We start from the raw sequence: 22,055 nt of genomic DNA on the forward strand, positions 1-22,055 counted from the left end.
TCATATCAAAAATTCTAAAGTACAGTCACTTGGATTATTAATGATATCTCAACTATGCTGGAAAAAGACAAGAAACCCAAAGAGAATTAAAGTATCTATTTTCATTCCTCTCTAGAACAAGTAAAGGCAATGGTGACTAAAGTCTTATTTAACTAGGGTAAATTTTAACAGTTGTTTTTAGGTTTATATTGAAATAATTCAATTCACAAACCTATCTTGAGCATATGCCATGCTTCTACGGTAATAATAAGAAAATTGTACTAGAATTGTAAAATGTAGAACAGGGCCACCAAGAAGTATATAAAATATCTATCGAGAATATCTGTGTATGTGTGCACACACTGCAGGTGCATCGTGTGAATGGAGGAAGGAGTTCAAGCAGTGGTCTGGAGACAATGCACCTCTAAAGAAACCCTGAGAACAGTCACTGGTGGCCACCAGACAAAGATGGGTAACTCATGTAATGAAAAAAATAAAGGTGGGTGTCAGGTCTACTGAGAGAAAAAGCTAAAACCAAATTCCCAGTCTAGTGCACATACCTGCCAATATTCCATGAAGGCAGAATACCCTGGCAGGATGAGCTGAACTAAGTAAGAAGAGACCAGGGAAGATGACACAGCCCAGAGGCACAGGGAGGAAGGAAGAGGTCAAAAGAGTAACGTCATGAGAAATAAAACCGACTATTCATGCCAGAAATGCCCATTTTCCCAAGTAAGTGGCACACAGGCATCAAATGGTGACATTAAACACCATAACCATGGATGTTGAGAACAGGCTTAAAAGTCACACTGATCAAGGTCTGCATCCAGTCCTCTGCTCTACTAGTGAGTGAGGCTATTTTGAACAAACTGCTTAGCTTCTGCAATCCTGTTTTCTGCTTAAGCTCAGCCCCTGCTAAGACACAATCCCCCCCGAGAAGGAGCTAGAAAAGACAGCCAGCCTGACCTTGTGGTGGCGCAGTGGATAAAGCGTCAACCTGGAAACACTGAGGTTGCCAGTTCAAAACCCTGGGCTTGCCTGGTCAAGGCACATATGGGAGCTAATGCTTCCTGCTCCTCCCCCCTTCTCTCACTCTCTCTCTCTTCTCTATAATGAATAATAATAAAAAATAAAAAATAAAAAATAAAAAAAAGACAGCCATCACAGTACAGCGAGTCAGGGTGGGGAACACCACACTGAAATTGTGCAGAAGCTACAGACATGGCACTTAAATGTTGTTTGATTATCTGGTTCTAATGAGAATTGGGAGATGAGAAGCATGGGGAGAAAAGAGCAGGGACCTTGTCCCTACAAAGGTGACAGATAACACTTGTGCTGTACCCGAGAGATGAGGAGGTGCTGCTCAGACGACAGAGAAGGGAAAAGACATTACAACAGGCAGGAACAGCATATGCGAAAGCATGGAGTCCTGAACCTGCCCAATGCGCCCCAGCACCCACGGGACAGTGGGAGCATGGGAGCCTGAGACGGGACAGTACAGAGCCCAGTCCAGGCCCCGTCACTGAGGACCTGCTGTCCAGGCCTAGAACTTGGAATTATTTCCCGTAGATGACAAACACCCATCAAAACAGTTCTCTCACTCAAGTTGACCTAAGCTACCAAAAAGGTTTATTTGTTTTGCTTGTTTTTAAATCCCACTCAGTGATTTCAGGGCATTTTTTTTTTCTGAATATCAAAATATTTTAGGTTAAATTTTCTCTCTAAAAAGAAGGCTGTATTAAATTTGAAAAGAGGACTGAATATCATTTTCCCAATGCCTTCTGTTTCTATCACCTGGAGTTACAAACTGAAACAACTATGTTTGGCTGTCGAAACCAAAGTTAAGCTCTAGCTAAGCTACAAATAAATTTTCCTCATCTGATGTATAGAACGCTCTGGATTGTTGAGCTTCTCCCCCATGCTTCAATATACAAATCAGTGACAGGTTCACAAAAAGACGAACCGCTGCACATCGATCCTTTGGAAATTATTAAAACTTACAATAAATAAATGTAAACTTTAGTAGGAAAGCCACTGGAGTAGACATTATTACAGTTAATGTAAGTAAGAAATATTTAAAGACACTCCCCAAAATTTCATGGAAAACAGAAGACTAGAGGCAGAAAAACGCTTAGGCTGAAAACTTCATGACAGCTACATGACAAATCTAGAAGGCATCTTTCACATACATTCAAAGGGAATGGCGCCTCCTAGAGCTGGACAGTGCACAACTGAGAGGGTTGGATGTGGCCCCTCTGGCCAATGCAGGGATCAGACTGTTCAAATTTGTATTAAAAAAATGAATAATAATAATAATAGCACAGGCATAGAAGATAATTTTGGTTGTATTGATTTTTAACTGTAATGAAACTCACAGTCCCGTGTAATTAATTATCAAAACCAGATGTATGTAGTTCAGGGTCTCCTGTGAAAATTTCCCCAGAATCTTTGACAAAGGAGCCAAAGGAAATGGCCTTCCCAGGGGCAGTTATTTAAAGAATAAGGACAGTGGTAATCACTTCACTCTTTGCTCCTTCTCCCTCTTACCAGAGAGGAAGTTCAAGAAAAAATTATTTCTGAGACAAGCCCAATAATCTGTAAGGTGCTCTTTATTTAGTGAAAGGTTATTGAAATAATTCAGTCTGAAGGATAGAAGTGAATTCAGTAGCTAAGAAAGTACTTTCCAAAATTCAGATAAGGAATTTCTATTCTGGCAATGTTTGTAATTATATTATTATACACATATTTATGTTTTGCACAAGAACAACTAAGAATAGTTTTAGATAACCAAAAGCTCAAAGGAATATGTCGTTTCTAAATATTGTTATTATTATACCTACATGTATTATTACAGGGCTTGCAATGAGTGGGGTTAATAAATGGATTGTTTGATATAAAAACCAGAGGGCTATGTTATAACCACATGCACACTCACACACACTATATATACATATAATTGTTCTTTTCAATGACATTCTTCCTCTCCCAGGCAAAATATATTAGAGATAAAAGAGAACAGGAAGGAAGTTGCTGGCTTTTTTTTCCTTCTGCTTTTAGATTACATGAAAAGACTCCATGGGCTGACCCAGAGGGTACACAATACACATTGTTAAGAATCTTTAGTCTCATTTATTCAGATTTAATATTAGGACACACTTATTGCTAAAACATACTTTTCATACACAAGCATTTACATGCCAGCTTCATTTTTAGCAACCTTAAATATAAGTTTCTTGGTTGATATCAAATCCACAATAAACAATAGAGCCTGTTTTCTACGTCATGCGTAGTAATTGTAAAGAACCATCTGGAAGGTAAGAGTGTAAGGAAGGGGTATGCAACCAGCCATGATTTCTCTAGCAAATAAACTGTCAATACCTCTTGAGTGTCAACATCAGATGTTGAAATGTACTCACCCAGGCTCACTGAAGCAGTCAAGTACTGACACAATGATGTACTACCGGAGAACACATGTAACTCTAAACTACTCAAATTTCCCTCATTTAATTTTGCTTAAAAAAAGTGAAACTCAATTAAATCTGGAGATACAGCCTGACCAGGCGGTGGCGCAGTGGATAGAGAGTCAGACTGGGATGCTAAAGACCCACGTTCAAGACTCCGAGGTCGCCAGCTTGAGTGAGGGCTCATCTGATGTAAGCAAAAAGCTCACCAGCTTGCACCCAAGGTCGCTGGCTCGAGCAAGGGGTTACTTGGTCTGCTGAAGGCTCAAGGTCAAGGCACATATGAGAAAGCAATCAATGAACAACTAAGGTGTCACAATGAAAACTGATGTTTGATGCTTCTCATCTCTCTCTGTTCCTGTCTATCTGTCCCTATCTATCCCTCTCTCTGACTCGCACACTGTCTCTGTAAAAAAAAAAAAAAAAAAAAATCTGGAGATACAGAAAATTATAGTGAGACCAACACACATTTCTGATCCAAGGCATTCAGAATAAATGGCTGAAAACCAGGCCATACTTTTATGGTTTCTAGTATATTTTAAATATATATAAGAAATACATCTCTTAATGCATGTTTAAGGGGGGAAAACCCCTTAATTTTCTGAAACTAGATATATTAGTAAATTATCAGGAATTTCATTGTGGCCCAAGGGATTAATATTTCTCAGGCAATAAGATTCACAAACCAATGTTATTCAGTTGTTCTAAAATGCCAGCTGCCGAGCCACAGACAACTGGGAGGTCTAGAATATTCTAGTTGATTAGGGTTATACCTCAGAGAGATTTAGATTGCAATCTTATTATCCTGAATACATTGTGAAGCAATTGAAGAACTTTCAACCCTTGAGTCCATTGACTCAAACGTCCATTGAGAATAGTATCCTTTAAATAAACAGAGTTTGGCTGTTTCTAAAACACATAGCTTTGTCCTGGCAGATTGACAAACCAAATCATAAGGGGTTAGTATATTCTGCTGCATACCAAAGGGTTTTTCTTCAGATGGGAAGAAACCTATACTCTTCTTTGTCACTGTAAGCAAGCAGTTTCCACTTCTTGATTTTATAAACTTTCTATAACATCATCCGATAATGCAAAGTCTAAGACTCAATTCCAAGTCATAGTTTTGTGATAGTCTTTTCCTTCCAAAAGTTATCTTTTTTCAAAAGTTAACGTGATGATTATAATAAGAATGATGATACTAATGTTTCTTGTAAGACACAGACTCAGACAACAGTATAGTGACAACCAGAGGGAAGGGGCTTGGGGGGCCAGTGAAGGTGGGGAAAGGGGGAGCAATGGGGACAAAAGAGACTCTGCCTGGAGTGACAAGGGCATGGGCAGTGTGCAGATGACGTCTTATTGAGCTGCATACCTGAACCTGTACCCCAATAAACTCCATTAAAAGTTAAAAACAATAATTTTAAAATAATGAATGTTTCTTGCCTTAGTTAATAATTTCATAAACAGTTATATGCACAATTTGTATGAATCTAAACTTACTTTTAAAAATCCAAGGGGATTTTTTCAAAATATGTAGAACTAATCTTTTCATAAAGCCATGGGTTTTCCCTAAGGGGAAAATTAAGTTACCTATTATTCTGCTTTGGTGAAGAGATACCTTCACTTATCACACATGTTTCAAGCATCAGTAATATGTGGAGAGTGATTAATAACAGAAAATCGTTTTACAAGAGGTGGAAAATAAGATGGGCGAGAGGTCTTGCCCACCTCCTGGTCTATTAGTATGAGTATGTAATCTTATACATGATGCATATTTGAGCACACTGGATTCACTTGAAATGAAAGAAATCTTATTAAATTTGAAAGTAAACACTTCTGGATCAAGGGAAATTTTTTCTTGCTACCCATTATGATCTTTTCAATATGGCAGATTGGACATCTAATTTCATTATTCCTTTTTTTTTCATTCTGGAATGTGAAGTTATTTTAAATTAAAGGATAGCTGACATACAATATTGTATTAGTGTCAGGTATATTATAGAGAATTCACATTTCTGCACCTTACAAAGCAATCACCACAAAAATCCACTATCCATCTGTCACCATACAAAGTTATTATGATATGATTGGCTGTATTCCCTATACCGTACTTTACATCACCGTGACTTATTTATAAGTTTGTGCCTCTTCCTTCCCTTCACCTTTTTGCCCATACCCCCAACATCCAACCCTCTGGCAACTTATCAGCTTTTCTCTGTCTATCAGTCTTTTTGTTGTATTTGTTCATTTGTTTAGTTTTTTAGATTCCACACATAAGTGAAATGATACAGTATTTGTCTTTCTCTAACTTATTTCACTTGCATAATACCCTTTAGGTTTATCCTTGTTGTCAAAAGCAGCAAATTTTCATTCTTTTTCATGGCTGAATAACATTCGTGTGTGAGTGTGTGTGTTGAAATAAATTATCTTTTACACATTTATATATGTGTGTGTGTATATATATAATATATGTATGTGTATATATTGACAAATGTTAAACTTTACCTGAGCCCTCCTGGAAAGCAAGGATGGTTGAGAAATCCCTCAATCTTTTGTGTTCTAGAAAATGGCTTACTGCAAAGAGCCTCCATTCCCCATATGCCTCAGAGAAGACTCACGGATGCTCCTTTCTTTACCTATGCCATGGCCAGACACAGGCCTCCAAGTTCCCTTTCAGAAGTGATATAGTTGAACTGAACTACTTTGTTGACTTGGCCAAACTTTAGCTAAGCTTCTATCTTTCCTTCCAGCCCCTGAACGTGACCCCTCCCCCAGCATACCACCCCATCTTAATGGCCTCTTGGGTTCATACCACCCAGCTACCCACTCCCCACATCTGATTCTTTCTAGCTTATTTGACCCTCCTAGTAAATCCTTTTTGCCTGACCTCTGAGAAGCTTACAGACTTTATGGAAGGAGCAGTCTTCCTGTTTATTGCAGTGGTTTCTTTCCCCATATTGCAATAATCTTTTCAAATAAAATGTTTCTTTATCTAAATCTGGATTTGCTTTTGATTGAGAATGTACACACCACACTTACACATTCATTCAGAGACATAAGCTTTCACTCTGATTTGAATAAGGAAATTAGTTAACTGTACCCCATCTTCTGCCAGAGTAACAAAGAAAGTAGAGGAACTTGTGTCTGAAAAACCTAAATGGGCTATAAGAAATTAAAAATGAAATGCTTTTGTTATCAATGTTTTCTCGCCTCTTATATCATTGTAGAAAATAGTTAACTGAGTTAAAACATCAAAGTCACTTTAGCTAAAAATTCACCTTAGACTTAATCTCTGTGTGTAAGAAACACATTTCCTCTAAAAAAAGTTTTCCTGCAAGAAAAGTAAGACCTTCTCGAACATTACAAATTGGAGCCAAGTCCTCTGGTCTCTGATGCAAATCATTAAGATTCTGCCACTTTTGAGTTATTCAGAATTATTATAAAATGCCATTTTCATATGAAAAAGGGGGGTACCTCCCAGAAACACTAAGTTTAATTGTACTAGAGATAAAGTAGAGCAGTCTGTGCTTCCGTAATGGTGTCAACAGCCTGGTTTTTATCTCTACTAAACTGCTGGAAGGCACAGCTGGCTGCAAACACCCAAGGCAGAAATCTGGACACCATGTAAACAGCCTGCTTATTGCTAAGAAGCATTAACATTCCATCTGAACTGTCCTAAATTGTTGGGCAAGAGCTGTTTGAAATAATGCTTTAGATTTGCACCCTTTTAATTATTATAGATGCATTAATTATACATCTTTTAAAAGAATTGTTTTTTCTAGTGCTAATACAACTAATATTCTATATTATATAATTCTCTATTTAAATCTTTTCAACTTTAAATCACAAAAAAATCACTCAAAAGCCAATCTTATCCTCCTCTGCAACTGTAATTTGTCAAATGAATTTTATGGATACACATGGACACAGAATGTTGCTACAGATTATTATTTTAGAAGGTAAGTGATTAAATTTACTTGTAATTAACAATATGACTCATGACCAGATATTATATAACAACAAATTAGCTACGATGCTAATCAATAGTAATTAAATGAGCCAGGCAGACATTTTAGAACTTCCCAGATCAAGTTGAGGAGGTCCAGCACATTTGTTTTGATTTGTTTCTTCTCACCATTATTTTCAGATTGTTTTGGCAACCACACGCAAGTAACAAGATACAAGGCAGGGTTCTGGAATCCATGAAAGGCTAAAGATATTTATTCTCTGCTCAACTGGTACTTCCTCCTAGAAGATTTCTTTGACCTCCCCCATTAGATCAAAGCCCATTACACATTCTCGGTAACACCACGCAAGGTCTCCTTCATCAGCTCTCATCAGGGACAGATTTAACATGCACAATGTGATTATTAGATGACTGCCTCCTCCACTAGACTGTCAGCTCCATGAGACCAGGAGTCCATGTGTTTACTCACCAGTAGATTCCCAATCAACAGCCTGACACCCTGTAGGAACTTACAGGGATTTGTTGAATGTATGACTGTGATTTCTCACACACACACACACACACACACACACACAGAATTACTGTTTGCCAAATTATGGATTAGAAGCCTCTTGTAGTTTAAACCTTCTTATTTATAAAGGTTGAGGTGGGAAATGAAATCCCTTTCTTAAAGTGAGAGAGAAAGGCATTTATTCTGCACTAATAAGCCAAATATACTGCTCATAAAAAGCAGGGGATATTTTATAGCCTCATATTCATTTTTGAAATATCCCTAACTTATGTGAGTATATTAACAAGGACCTAAAAATGTGTCTAGAAGTACCTTTTCAGACACCTAGTCTAAGTATAAATATATCAAACTTAGCTTATAATACCCCAGGAATAGATGCTATGCCTTCCAAATGAGGACATAGGGGGATAACTGGTAATGGAAGATTTGACTCGGGGTGGTGAACACAGAGTACAATGTATAGATGATGTATTATAGGATTGTACACCTGAAACCTATATAATTTTATTAACCAGTTTTACCACAATAAAGTCAAAAAGGAAGAAAGAAGAAAATAAATGTATACTCTTCACTTCATAAGGCCTAGTAACATTTTCTTTTGTGTATAGAGATAATGATAATGACACATGAGATGAAAGTTGTTTTTCTAGAACTGGTTCATCTATTCTCTCTCACCTGAAACCATCTTCCTGGTGATAAATGACATGCCTTGTAAGGCACCTGGCTGAGATTTCAGGTGAGTCTAGAGCTTGCTAGGTTGAATGGGACTAAACCGGCTGCCACTGTCATCAGACCCTCAATTTTGGCATCATCGTTATTTTGCCCTTCCAAGTTCCAGTCAGCAAACATTGCCAGCACGACAATGCCATAGCTGCTTGCCAAAACTCAAATACTACTTTTAAAACATAATAGACAAAAATGTAAAAATTAAAAATCAAATGAAAATTTAAAAAATAAATGTAGTGTAGAAGATATATAGACTAGATCGATAATAACATTCCTTTCACTGGCTAGTAGGCACACTTAACCTAACAAACATAGGAAATTCTTTACATTGGTAGGTAAGTTTTTAAGCAGATGAATACACAGCTAGCTAACTATATAGGTGTATAGACAGTCAAGTATATCTTGCAATAGTAACTACTTATGTGGTTCCTTTTGTGCAATTTTCTTTTTATAATGGAGCACATAACCTATATTTAACAGGCTATAACCTGTATTTCCAGAGTAGAGCTTCTGTGAGTTATAAATCAAATTTAGTTATCAGAAACTCTATAATGTTGTTTGAGTATTTTTCACTGCAGAGAGTCTTAAAAAATGATACAAATGCTAAAAGATCATTTTGTTTTTAAAAATTCCCAGTAAAAAAGACAATAGTGTTAAAATGTCAATACTACCAAAAGCAATCCAAAAATTCAGTGCAATCTCTATCAAAATCCCAATAGTGTTTTTGAAGAAATAAAGAACAGCCAACCTAAAATTTATATGAAATCTTAAGAGACCCTGAATAGCCAAAATAATTATTGGGGGAAAAAAGAACAAAGCTGAAGTACTTATACTTACTAACTTAAAAACTTATTGCAAAGCTCTAGTAATCGAAACAGCGTGATACTGGCATAAACTCAGTTACAATAGAATATAATAGACATCCCAAAAGTCTTTTGTATACAGTCAAGTGCTTTTGACAAGAGTGCCAAGAACCAGCAAATCCCAAAAGGAAGGCGGTCGGAGGCTATAGAGGACAGGGGGTTGGGGTGAGGGAGGGAGTTATATTAAGTGGGACACTTGAATTCATGTTAACACAATAAATTAAAATTAATAAAAATTTAAACAAACAAAAGAGTGCCAAGACCATTCAATAAGAAAAGGATAAAAGGACAGTCTTTTCAACAAATGTTGTTGGGAAAACTGAATATCCACATGCAAAAGAATAAAGTTGGACCCTTACCTAACAACATATAAAAAACTTAACTCAAAGACTTAAATGTAAAACCTGAGAATATATAACTCTTAGAAGAAAGCATATGGCAAAAACTTTATGACATTGGATTTGGTGATAATTTCTTGGATGTGCCACAACAACACAGGCAACAAAAGAAAAATAGGCATATTAGACCTCATTAAAATTTTAAAACTTCATTCAGCACAAGACAATTTCATCAGAGTAAAAAGGAAACACACAGAAAGGAATAAAATATTTGTAAATAATATATCTTGTAAGGGATTAATATCCATAAAATAGAGAGAATTTCTAAGATTCGATAACATCAACCAAAAACAAACAAATAAAAAAAAATTCAAAAATGGACAAAGAACTTGAAGAGATATTTCTCCACAAATGATATACAAATGGCCAATAGGCACATGAAAAGATACTCAACATTATTAATCGTTAGAAAAATGCAACTTTTCTTGCAATGAGATTACTACCTCATATCCATTAGGATGGCTGCTATCAAAAAAACAGAAAATAAGTGTTAATGAGGATGTAAAAAATTGAAACTCTTGGTGCAGTGTTGGTGAGAATGTATACTGATACAGCTGATATGGAAAACAGTATAATGGTTCCTCAAAAAAATTAAACCTAGAATTACTATATGATCCAACAATTCCACTTCCAGGTATATATGCAAAAGAATTGATATCAGGGCCTCAAAGAAATACACCCATGTTCACAGCAGCATTTATTCACAAAAGTTAAAACATGGAAGTGTCCACATGTCCACTGACAGATGACTAGATAAGCAAAATGATGTATTTATATACAATGGAATATTATTCAGCCTTAAACAGGAAGGACATTCTGACACATATATGTAATGACATGGATAAACCTTGAGGAAATTATACTGGGTGAAATAAGCTTGTCACAAAAAGACAAATACTGCATGATTCTATGTATGTAAGATACCTACCGTTGTCAAAGTCATAGAGCCAGACAGTAGAATGGTGGTTGCCAGGGGCCCGAGGGAGTGGTGAACAGGGAGTTACTGTTTCATGAGCGTAGAGTTTGAGTTTTACAAAATGAAAAGGGTTATGGAGATGCACGATAGGGATGGTTGCCCGACATTTTTAATGTCTATCAGCACTGAACTGTACTCTCAGAATGATTAGTATGATAAATACTACGTTATGCATATTTTACCACAGTAAAAAAAAAAAGCAGAAAAGCAATCCCAACAAAATGCTAAGTACAGATCATTCATTTGGAAAGAGCAGTCAGGAAGGGAGAAGAGGCAGTAGGAGGGACCGCAGTGGGAGACCGTGCAGAGTAAAAACAGAAACTTAGAAAAATTAGGGTTTCACAGCACCACGGGTTAAAAAAATTAAAAATGGGGGAGCAAGACACAAAAGATAGGATAAATACATAGAGAGATTTCCACTATTGATAAATTTAGTGATAAAAAGACCAATGTATTTAAGCAATGTAATACAATTAAGCTACAGGAACAGATTGTTGTTGCTTTTTTAATTATAAAATGTGGAGATGAATTTACACAGCTGGAAATGAAGGAGCCAGTGAAAAATAAAGGGTGTGGCACACCTACCAAGAAGCCATTGTTTGCATGGCTTATTCCAAGCACAGACTGAATTAAAAAGCTTGTTGCCCTAAGAGAGGCTGTAGCCACACCCATGTGAGAATGTGCGAGCTCCCCCAGGATGAAGCACTTAGAAGGGCACTGAGAGCCACACACACAAAAAAAAAACCATAGTCAATGAGAGTAGGGAAAAGCCACCTGCCTGTCCACAGTCCATCTTGTACCCCAGCCATCTGGGAGAGCTGTGCTTGTTAAAGCACTTCAACTAGCTGCCTTGTGTACATTTTGAGGGCAAAACTTGAAGGTTTGAAGTATAATGGAAGGCATTTTTCTATGTTACAATAAAAAGTCAAGGAAATTATATTGTTTATATTTTAAGTATTCTATAGGTTTAAGTAAAATTCTGATTATCAAAAAAAATGTGAAGAGTTGTAAAGACTCTATCAACCATAAGGTCTAATCTCATTTTTAGGTGGGGAAATCTAGCTCCAGAGGAGAGAAGATAATTTTAAAAAATTATATTAGTTAGTTGAAGGTTTTTAAACTCACTGTCCAAATTTCTATAGGTCTCAACTCTTAGACAACTAAAAAACAGATAAGAATTTATAACCCAAAAATTTGCTACTTTGTATATATCATTAGAAAGTATTCTCCTCAAACCAGAACTGAAAGCTCCATTTAAACTCTTTGAACATTGGCTTCTCACGGTTGGTGACTTCATGGGTCTTCACTTTGCCTCTCCGGAGGCTTCTGTGTTTTCAGTGAAGCCCGAGGAATCTAACAATAGGGATCTCACATCTCATTTCTCCATCATCTCAAGTTTGTTATCCAAAGGAAGAAGAGTCCAGGACTTCTGTTCTAACAGCCTGGGTGATTAAGGACAGACTGGGGGTCTGGGAAGGACTGAGGCTGTGAAGTAGTGGGTGGAGGAAGGACTATGAAAGGGAGTTTGGCCTTTGCAAAGTTTTTACTGGAAGCAGGACTATTAAACTTCATCTCTCTCCTGTAGCTGTGAAAGCTGGCAATGTCTAGACTAAAAGTGAAGCCATCCAAAAGAAACAGGAGGGAGTTGGCTGGGTTCTCAGGGTAGATCCAGGGTCTGGCCCTCTGCTTTGGTATTTTTGGTGTAGTTTTATTTTGCTTTCACATCTCAATGGTATCTGTCCAAGGGCTCACCTGTATCCATTTGCTCAGGGATGATCAGACCCTGGGGAGCTGGTTCATGCTAACCAAGCTCAAAGGAGATGGACTGATCAGACCGAAAAGGAACTTAACTGAGAAACTTACCAAGAGAAATGCAACTGTTAGGCATATGGGACTAGTTATGTGACTTGGTTGACCCATGCTGTCTCTACTAAACAAGTACACGTGGGAAGCCAAGTTGAAAACAGAGTTGCCTGGTGAAAAAGAATTGGTGATCTCAAGCTATACTCTCTTCATGCACATTTCTGCACTGGAAGAATACATGGCCAAGGTGATAGGAGTATTCATGTTAGCTGGGCAAGACATTCGCTCTTGTATTAAGTAGAATAATAAATATAAAGCACTTAGTACAATACTTGATACATAGAAAGCACTCAGTTAACATAAGCTATTGTGGGGGTTCAGAACAAGTCACCCTAAATATGCAGATTATTTTGAGCTAAAGGCAATTTTGCTTCAGGCTCCAGAGAAAATTTCCCCCTTCTTTTAACTACCTAGAGGAACTTGAATTATAAGGATTTGCCCATAATAATAGATCATCAGAGATAATTTCTTTTAATCTATCAATAAGGCACTGTAAACTTCCATTTACTAAACATCTGTTCTAATCACCCTGCAATGACCCTCTGAAGCCCCCAAGGTGCATCACCTCATCCCTAGATCAGAATGTCTACTATATCCCCCTTCTTATCTCTGACTCTCTTGTGTATGTGGGGTTCTCGTATCTCTTGTCATTCTGTTGATTTGATTATTTATCTAGCCAAAAGAACCGGAAGAGAGAAAGGGAAATTTTGTATCATTATTATGTTGCTATAAATATTCTGACAATATATCATAGTGGGCTAGCAACATGGACTTTTTAGTTAGATCCTTAGTCTATCATTCACTACTACTTATGTGCCAATGGGAGGGTTACTTAATCTCTCAAGTCTCAGTCCTCCTATCTGTAAAATGGGTATAATAACAATATCTTTACAGGGTTACCCTTAAAATTACTTAAGATGTTGTATGAAAATCACCTTACTGTCCATTGTAAGCACCGAATGTTCCTTACTAATAATAACAATAAAACACACTTACATGGCACATTTTATATGCCAGACCCTGCTTTTTAACTCCTTTAGTCACTCATTGATGAACTCATTTAGTTCTCACTACCATCCTGTGAGGCGGGCATAGCTGAGGCACCTGTCGCTGGTGCATTATATTCACCAATATCTGCTCCACCCCCCTTTTTCTTGAGACAGAGAGAGTCAGAGAGAGGGATAGACAGGGACAGACAGGCAGGAACAGGGAGATGAGAAGCATCAATCACTAGTTTTCCGCTGTGCGTTGCAACACCTCAATTGTTCATTTATTACTTTCTCATACATGCCTTGACCGCAGGCCTTCAGCAGACCAAGTAACCCCTTGCTCGAGCCAGCTACCTTGGGTCCAAGCTGGTGAGCTTTTGCTCAAACCAGATGAGTCCTCGCTCAGGCTGGTGACCTTGGGGTCTCGATCCTGGGTCTTCCGCATCCCAGTCCGACACTCTATCCACTACGCCACTGCCCGATCAGGCCTGCTCCCCTTTCTTGAGAAAGTGCACACTTGCACCACTACTGAAGGCAGGCTTGAGCAGTTGGCTTGCTTTGGCCAATTCATTGTAAATGAATGGGACATGAGACACCACTTGTCAGAAGTGTTTAAAACCAATTTGTGCTTCCCTACCTATAGAACTATAGTATTTGTTAAGATAAAGCCTCTAGCAGCTTGAGTTCCTCAGTAGCCCTTACTGACCCATTATAGATATACATTGCAAGGTAGAAATAAGCCATTGTTTTAAGCCACTGAGATCTTCAGATGTGCGTTACCACAGCACAACCTACCATAGCCCAACTAATGCAGAAGCATAGAGACACAAGAAAACTTTCCCAAGACCACACAGCTGGAAAGTATCTAGCTCCTGAGTCTGTACTCTTGACCACTTTGCTTTAGGTTTCTTTTTTTTTTTTTTTTTTTTTTTTTTGTATTTTTCTGAAGCTGGAAACGGGGAGAGACAGTCAGACAGACTCCCGCATGCGCCCGACCAGGATCCACCCAGCACGCCCACCAGGGGCGACGCTCTGCCCACCAGGGGGCGATGCTCTGCCCCTCCGGGGCATTGCTCTGCCACGACCAGAGCCACTCTAGCGCCTGGGGCACAGGCCAAGGAGCCATCCCCAGCGCCCGGGCCATCTTTGCTCCAATGGAGCCTTGGTTGCGGGAGGGGAAGAGAGAGACAAAGGAGGGGGCTGGGGTGGAGAAGCAAATGGGCACTTCTCCTATGTGCCCTGGCCAGGAATCGAACCCGGGTCTCCCGCACGCCAGGCCGACGCTCTACCGCTGAGGCAACCAACCAGGGCCTGCTTTAGGTTTCTTAAAAGTTGATAGTAATATCAATATAAAGAATAGTTTATTATTAATGAATTATCACTGGGGACCTGTTTTTAGACATTATCATAAACAGCTATTCCTTTCTGAATGAGTTGGCTCAAGAGGAAACCTAGCTTCTCTCTAGCATCCACTGCAGCAATAGCCAGCAGCTGCCAGAAACACCACTGGAGTTTTCAATGGACAACATGGAGGACAGTGGACAGGTCCCTTCTTTTTTTTTTTTAATTTTATTTTTATTTTATTTATTCATTTTAGAAAGGAGAGAGAGAGGGAGAGAGAGAGAGAGAGAGGAGAGAGACAGAGAAGGGGAGGAGGAGAAGGAAGCATCAACTCCCATATGTGCCTTGACCAGGCAAGCCCAGGGTTTTGAACCGGCGACCTCAGCATTTCCAGGTTGATGCTTTATCCACTGTGCCACCCCCGGACAGGACAGGTCCCTTCTTTATGTAGACCCACAGCAGCCCCCAGGGCAATGATCACTATGGCTGCCAGAGAGCCTGGCTTGATCACTCCCCCTGACACACACACACATACACAGTATCTTATAGAATGACTTAAAATATCTATGGCCATTCAGTTAAGGGTAACTATTCTTGCTGTCATTCTATCTTTCAGAGAGAGAGATGCTTCTCTTAATACTTATTTTCCCATTAGCCCATCACCTTGTTCTTTCCCCTTTTGTCCCTCAACAATGAGCTGAGAATTCAAATGTGTTTGCAAGCTCTAGTAGAAAGCATAGTACTATACTGACATTCACATAATTTCCCGAGTGGAGTAAGAGTCCCCAGAGTTGCGAGTGCCTGAAATCTGGGGAATGAATGAGAGAATCTATCTGGTTTAGAAATGCAAGTGGGCAAACAGGAGAAGTCAGATGTTTCAGCTCTGCTCTTCCCAAGGAAAATGAAGATGTCCAGATAGAGCAGAAGGAGCAAAGGCTTAAGCAGTGATTAAAAAGCCAAAACATTAGGTGGAAAAAGATTACTCACATTGACTGAATATAAATCTATAGAAGAGACCCAGGTTTTTATGGCACACACTGAAATGCATTAAATTATAAACTTTCTTCAATATTACTTTTATATATCTCTATTTGATACCTGCAGCCTGCAAAAACTTTTTTTATCAGACTTTTAAAAATATAAAGAGAAAGGAATTTACTTCCTTAAAATAGTCAAAAGGACAAGTTAGAAATATATATATATTGGCAAAGCTCACTAAAATGCTACTCTTCACATTTCAGTTTTACAGGTATGACTGCCCTACCTGTAAGTTCTTTGTATTCTTAAAGAGTCAAAACACTCTGGATGACTTCCAGGACTTTAAATTAATTCCACTTTGCAGCACATGGTGTTTTATCAATGATACAGTATAAGTTCATATCTCTCTCCCAAGAAAAGACCTTAGAATTCTCATGAGTGAGAGACACTTCCCAAATTAGTGATGACCTCAACTAGTTGGCTACACAAGAAGCTGCAGTGTCTTCTTCTGGAAGACTTAAAGAACAGGAAAAATTTCCATTGTAAGATTTTTAATTTCTTGATAATAACCAAACAAAACTTATTTTTGAAGGACAGCATGGAGAAAAAGGTAGATGAAAGGAACTGGTCATGTGTGAAGAAGTGAGATGGAGCTACCATGGTCCAGTGATTATCTGCAAAAGATACTGAGGACGGGGTTGTGAGACATGCATTATCATTCGACTCAAATGAACATCGTGGCTCTGTAAGAAGCTGGATTCTGTGCTTGCTAGGAAAAGAGAAAGAAGAGGAGAGGAAAAGAATGAGTAAGTTGGAAATTGGCATATTGTAAAAGTGTGGGGAAATGAAAAAGGTCTGTTAAGCAAGTCCCTACTCTGGACCTATGCATAGTGCAAAACTATGAATAAAGAAAAACACACAGATGGGAGCTTCCAGGACCACCTTGATTTCAGCCTCCTTGCTGGATTCTAAGTATTGACCTCTGGCTCAGCAAACCTGGACACTGTAATTACAATTCATATTTGTTGTATTATGGAGCTTTTATTTTAAGAAATTTTTATTTTCTTAAATGAGAAGCACAGAAACAGAGAGACAGACTCCCACATGCACCCCAACCAGGATTCACCCAGTAAGCCCCCTATGGGGTGATGCTCTGTCCATCTAGGGCCATTGCTTCTTTGTTCAGCAACTGAACTATTTTAGCACCTGAAGCAGAGGCCATGGAGCCACCCTCAGTGCCCAGGGCCAACTTGCTCCAACCAAGCCATGGCTGCAGAAGAGAAAGAAAGAGACAGAGAAAAGAGAAGGGGAGGGGTGGAGAAGCAAATGGACGCTTATTCTATGTGCCCTGACCAGGAATTGAACCCAAGACAACCACATGCCAGACCAATGCTCCACCACTGAGCCAAATGGCCAGGACCAGGGCTTGAATTGTATAGGAGGTAGGAGGACAGGGTAATGCTTAGATACATGGGCAAGAGTTAAAATCTCAGTTCTCCCATTTACCAGCTGAAGGCAAGAAACTTAAATCTCCCTAGACCTCAATTTTCTCATCTGTGAGATTGGAGAGATGAGATATCAGAAACAACATGTTTTAATGTCACAGCATTGTTGCAAAGAGGAAAGAAGAAACATATATAAACTATATAATGAGTGCTTGTCACATATTACGTGCTGAATGATCAATGGCCATCGTAAGTGTCATCCTTTTGGTCTTTGGATCCTGAAACTTTGCTCAGTAATCAGCACATTAACAAGCCCACCTAAATATCTGCTGAATGGAAGGCATTCGTATGAGGGTTCACACTGCCACGTTGTTATCCAGTGCTATCACAGGCTCCTTTTTATATTAGTGCCGTAGCTCCGCCCTGTTCAGTAAATGATGCCTATTTCCCCCACCCCCACCTCTTACCCCCAGACTGTTAATTCACGACGTCAGGGTCTATACCACTTTTGTTCTCCATGGATCCCCAATGCCCAACACTGAGTCTAGTACTGCACAAATATATGTGAATTGAATTTTTAATAAGCATCTGTGATGTGTCCTACAGATCACCTACACTGTCACATAAACATGGGCAGCATCTCTCTGTAAAACAGGTTAGATACAGGTCCTGGAGCAGACCACCTGGGTTCAAACTCCAGCTCCACTAGTTACTCACTGAGTGACCTTGGGAAATATATGTAGGTTTTCAATGCCAACTTTTTTACCTATAAAATAAGAATAATAACAGTATAGGGTTGTTGCAAGTATCAAAATGTTAATTCGTATAAACCTTACAATATAGCACTTGGCACAAGGTATGTGTTCTTTAAATGTCAGCCAATGATTAATTTTGTTTGCAGCTGGTTTTTTTCCTAACACACTGTCAAAAAAATTATTTCAATGGCTTAAATCATTTCTCCTTTCATGTAAGAAAATACAAAAAGTGGTATCTTCACTTAAAATCTTGAAATTAATTTTTAGCAGAGCAAATAAAAATCTCAAGAGATTGACTTTCAAAGCTATTTGCAAAAATAAATGTATTTATAAAGTCTGTTCTTAACATCAAATAATACTAAATGGCTCCAGATATTCTATAGCTTAAGTTTCTTCCAAATCACTTGCATTGGATCCTTCTCAAGAACATTTGTCCATATTTTTTTTTCACAAACCAGAACAGTTATACTGACTTGAACAGAAGTGTTCATCTGAGTAAAAACACACACGCACCAACACCAGGCAACAGAATTAGGCTGTGCTGTCCTCTGACTCCACCACAAACCTCATTGCCATATTATGGCAAAGAGCATGTCAATCCCAGTATGCATCACCCACTTACAGCATGAGCCTAGTGATTAGGCCACACATTATTAAAAATGCAAATCACCCTATTTAACCATCGATGCTTCTCCACATGCTGCAAAGATGAGGAGGAGAAAAGCAAAGGGGAAGGGGGCACCTGGGCATTTCACTCACCTTCAACACTGTAATGTTCCAAGCAAAGCTCTCAGTCGCCTTGTTGAGTTTCCTTCCCTTCAGGCCCTCCTTTGCCCCAAGATTATGAAGTTCTTCATGGAACTCCATCCCTTTGATAAGAGAACATGTGAGAATTCTTAGTATAAACTGAAGAAAAATAAGCAGTTTATAAAAATATTATCAGTAAAAATAAAATTCCCCATTCCTGTCCTTCTGTAATTTCTAAATACTTAAATTAAATTCTGTTCACCCCCACCAAATGGTTATCCTTAGGATAAAACTCCAACAATCAATGCATTAGACTAAATTACATTTTAACAGCCAGGAGCCATAGATAAAGACATGAGAAGGCAAGAAGCAAATTCTTCCAACAGATGACATCCATCTTGTTTGTCCCCTGCCTAATTTTTGTACAAAATGGTGTAATGTTTAAATGGCAACCACATGTGATGAATGCAAATATTTCTTTTTTCCTATGAACCCTCCATATGGCTTAAGAATAAGCCCTACAGCCCATATCAATAACAGTGATAATTAGTAAATGTTGAATAAAAATAAGATTTTTTAAAAAATAGCATTCCTGGAACACCCAAATGCTTTAGATTTGGGAATGACCTTAAAGTGATTATTAGCTTAACCATTCTCTTAAGCTTGTATGCTATAAAAAACACCACTACACTCTGTTTTTTTCAGCCTCTGTCTTAGAAGTGCAAGGATGGGAATCATCCTTCCTTCTGGACATCTCATTCCATCTTTGAAGAGCTATGACTGATATCAAGCCAAAGCCTCTCTTCCCTCAAATTCTGATTCAGGCCTTGGTGCCAGCTAGACCCTGACCATCAAAGTCTAATCTTGTTCCCACTGAGTAACCCTTTACATATTTTAAGAAAGATATTAAAGCCCTCTGGAGTCTTCTTTTCTACAGATTAAACACTAATATGTTTCAGCTTGCCAACAATGTCTTTTGTTTAAGGATGACATCCAGGGGGGGGGCACTGCATTGCATAACTTTCCAGAGTGAAGCTTGCAGAGACCTGAAACCAGGAACATTTATCACAGCGGGCTTGGAGCAGCCCACATGAGGGAGGGATTTACCACCACCCTCCTTGTTCTAACTACTCTGCTTTTGTTAATGCAGCCTAAAACTACATTAACCTTCCTGGTGCTAACATCCCAAACAGAACACATGGCAAGAACATGACTGTGGAGCCTGAGCTAACATTGGATCTACCACCTACCTTTTATGTGAGCATGAGCAAGTCTCTGAACCTCCACAATTCAGTCTCCTCATTGGTCATATGGTGATAACAAGAGTGTTTACCTCAGGGATTGTGGTGAAGATTAAATGAGTCAATACATATAGAGCTCTCAAAGTAGTGCTGGGCACATAGGAGCACTATATGAGTATTTACGTATTATTATTTTTGTGCTTCCTGTCAACTGAAACAGGTAAACCTATTTGCCAGTCAGTGAAAAGCACCATTTTTAAAGTTTGGTCTGGGTTCAAAGGTCAGTTCTACCACGTTTTAATATGAGATCTTGGGTAATTCACTCAATCTCTCAGAATCTCAAATGCCTCATCTATAGAATGGATATAATAATGATTACCTTGCAGAGTTGTTATGAGAACTAAGTAACTTAGTGTATATGCTTAGTCTATACATATGCATATATATTAAGTCATTATCATTATTGCCATCATTCTCATCAAAATCATTATTGTATGTGTGGAGCAAGGAGATATGGAGCCAAGAAAAATAAAAGTACAGGGTTGGTTGAAGATAAACATAAATAGAGGTGTGCCCTCACAGATACGTAACCCTTCCCACTCTAAAGAAGGACATTTGAATTACCAGGATCAGTAAATAAAGCAAAAGCCTAGAAGATAAAAAGGATTATGCTTCAAATTGTAAAAATGAAGTGGTTATGAAGGGGCACTGTGGAACCATAGCTTTCATATCAGTAGTAGAAGGTTTTGATAGGCTCCCAAACCAAAAAGCAGATTCAGAAACTCTCACCTCTCTAGAAATCTTCAAACAACACCCCCCCATATATACTCCCTATATTAAACAAAGACTTAAATGTAACTCAGAGCATAAAATATGCTATAAAATATTTGAATCTTAAGATTAAGAACATAGACTCTTTTTAAAAAAATCTGCCAAGAACTATATCATTATGGTTTCTAAACACAGTGGTGGCAGGAGTGGGGGGGGGTTACCTGCTTTCTGGCACTGCACAATCTTTTCCTGGACTGTGTCAGCCATTTCTATGAGAAACCGGCTCTCTTGAATCATCTGTCACAAAACAAAAATCAAAAAGGTAGTTGTCAGAAATCCTTAAACTGGCTCATTGGAAAGAGAATATACAGAGAGACCCAAATGATATAGTCAGTAATGGGGAGCCATGGCCTTAACCACAAGAAATGGGAGAAGGAGGGACAATCTCTGCTCCATTGCTCCAACTTCCACCCTTTCTAGCACTAAAGCGAGAGTCACCTACCTTATAATTGCTCTAGTTATATAATATGCATCTCACACAATGGTGTCAAACAAATAGCTGTTGAATAAATGCATACACATTCTTTAAGCCCCAGATAACATTCAGAATTCAGATAATAACCTCTTATTGCATTCCCTCATCCCAAAAGTTATTACAACATCAAGGCAAGTGGCACTGTACTAACAGCAATGAGATCAGAATAGGGAATCACCTACTAATGAGCTGAAGGGCTACAGAACATATAAAAGAAGTTGGCAGCTTGGATTTGGGAGGCCCAAAGATGGCAGAGGTCTCGTCCTCCCTCCAGAAGGGCTCCAGCTCCATTGGCAAGAATGAGGAGTGAGTCAGCTCTCAGAGCAACAAACTCAAATAGAGCTGGTAGGTACCAACACTGAAATGGTTGTCCAGGTCTTCTACATTTGGGTAGAAAACAAATATGTCTAAGAGGTAAGTAATATAAAATACTGAATGAAGTAGGGGAAATAAGATAACTGTTGAAGAGATGAAGAAAAGAAAAATACGCATGTGAAGAAGGGTAAAGA

At 38.6% G+C, this 22,055-nt stretch overlaps 1 protein-coding gene across 1 annotated transcript in view; it reads right to left on the reverse strand.

Moving 5' to 3' along the window:
- PLCL1 (phospholipase C like 1 (inactive)) overlaps positions 1 to 22,055 on the reverse strand; it is a 387,263-nt gene that overhangs the window by 34,143 nt on the left and 331,065 nt on the right. Inside the window, exons 4-5 of the mRNA XM_066280316.1 lie at positions 21,233 to 21,308; positions 19,012 to 19,121 (exon numbers count right to left, since the gene is read on the reverse strand). Of these exons, the coding sequence (XP_066136413.1) occupies positions 19,012 to 19,121; positions 21,233 to 21,308 (186 nt within the window). The remainder of the gene's footprint in view (positions 1 to 19,011; positions 19,122 to 21,232; positions 21,309 to 22,055) is intronic.

Source organism: Saccopteryx bilineata, chromosome 5 (genome assembly GCF_036850765.1).
Source record: "Saccopteryx bilineata isolate mSacBil1 chromosome 5, mSacBil1_pri_phased_curated, whole genome shotgun sequence".
In the NCBI taxonomy this organism is placed as follows: Eukaryota; Metazoa; Chordata; class Mammalia; order Chiroptera; family Emballonuridae; genus Saccopteryx; species Saccopteryx bilineata.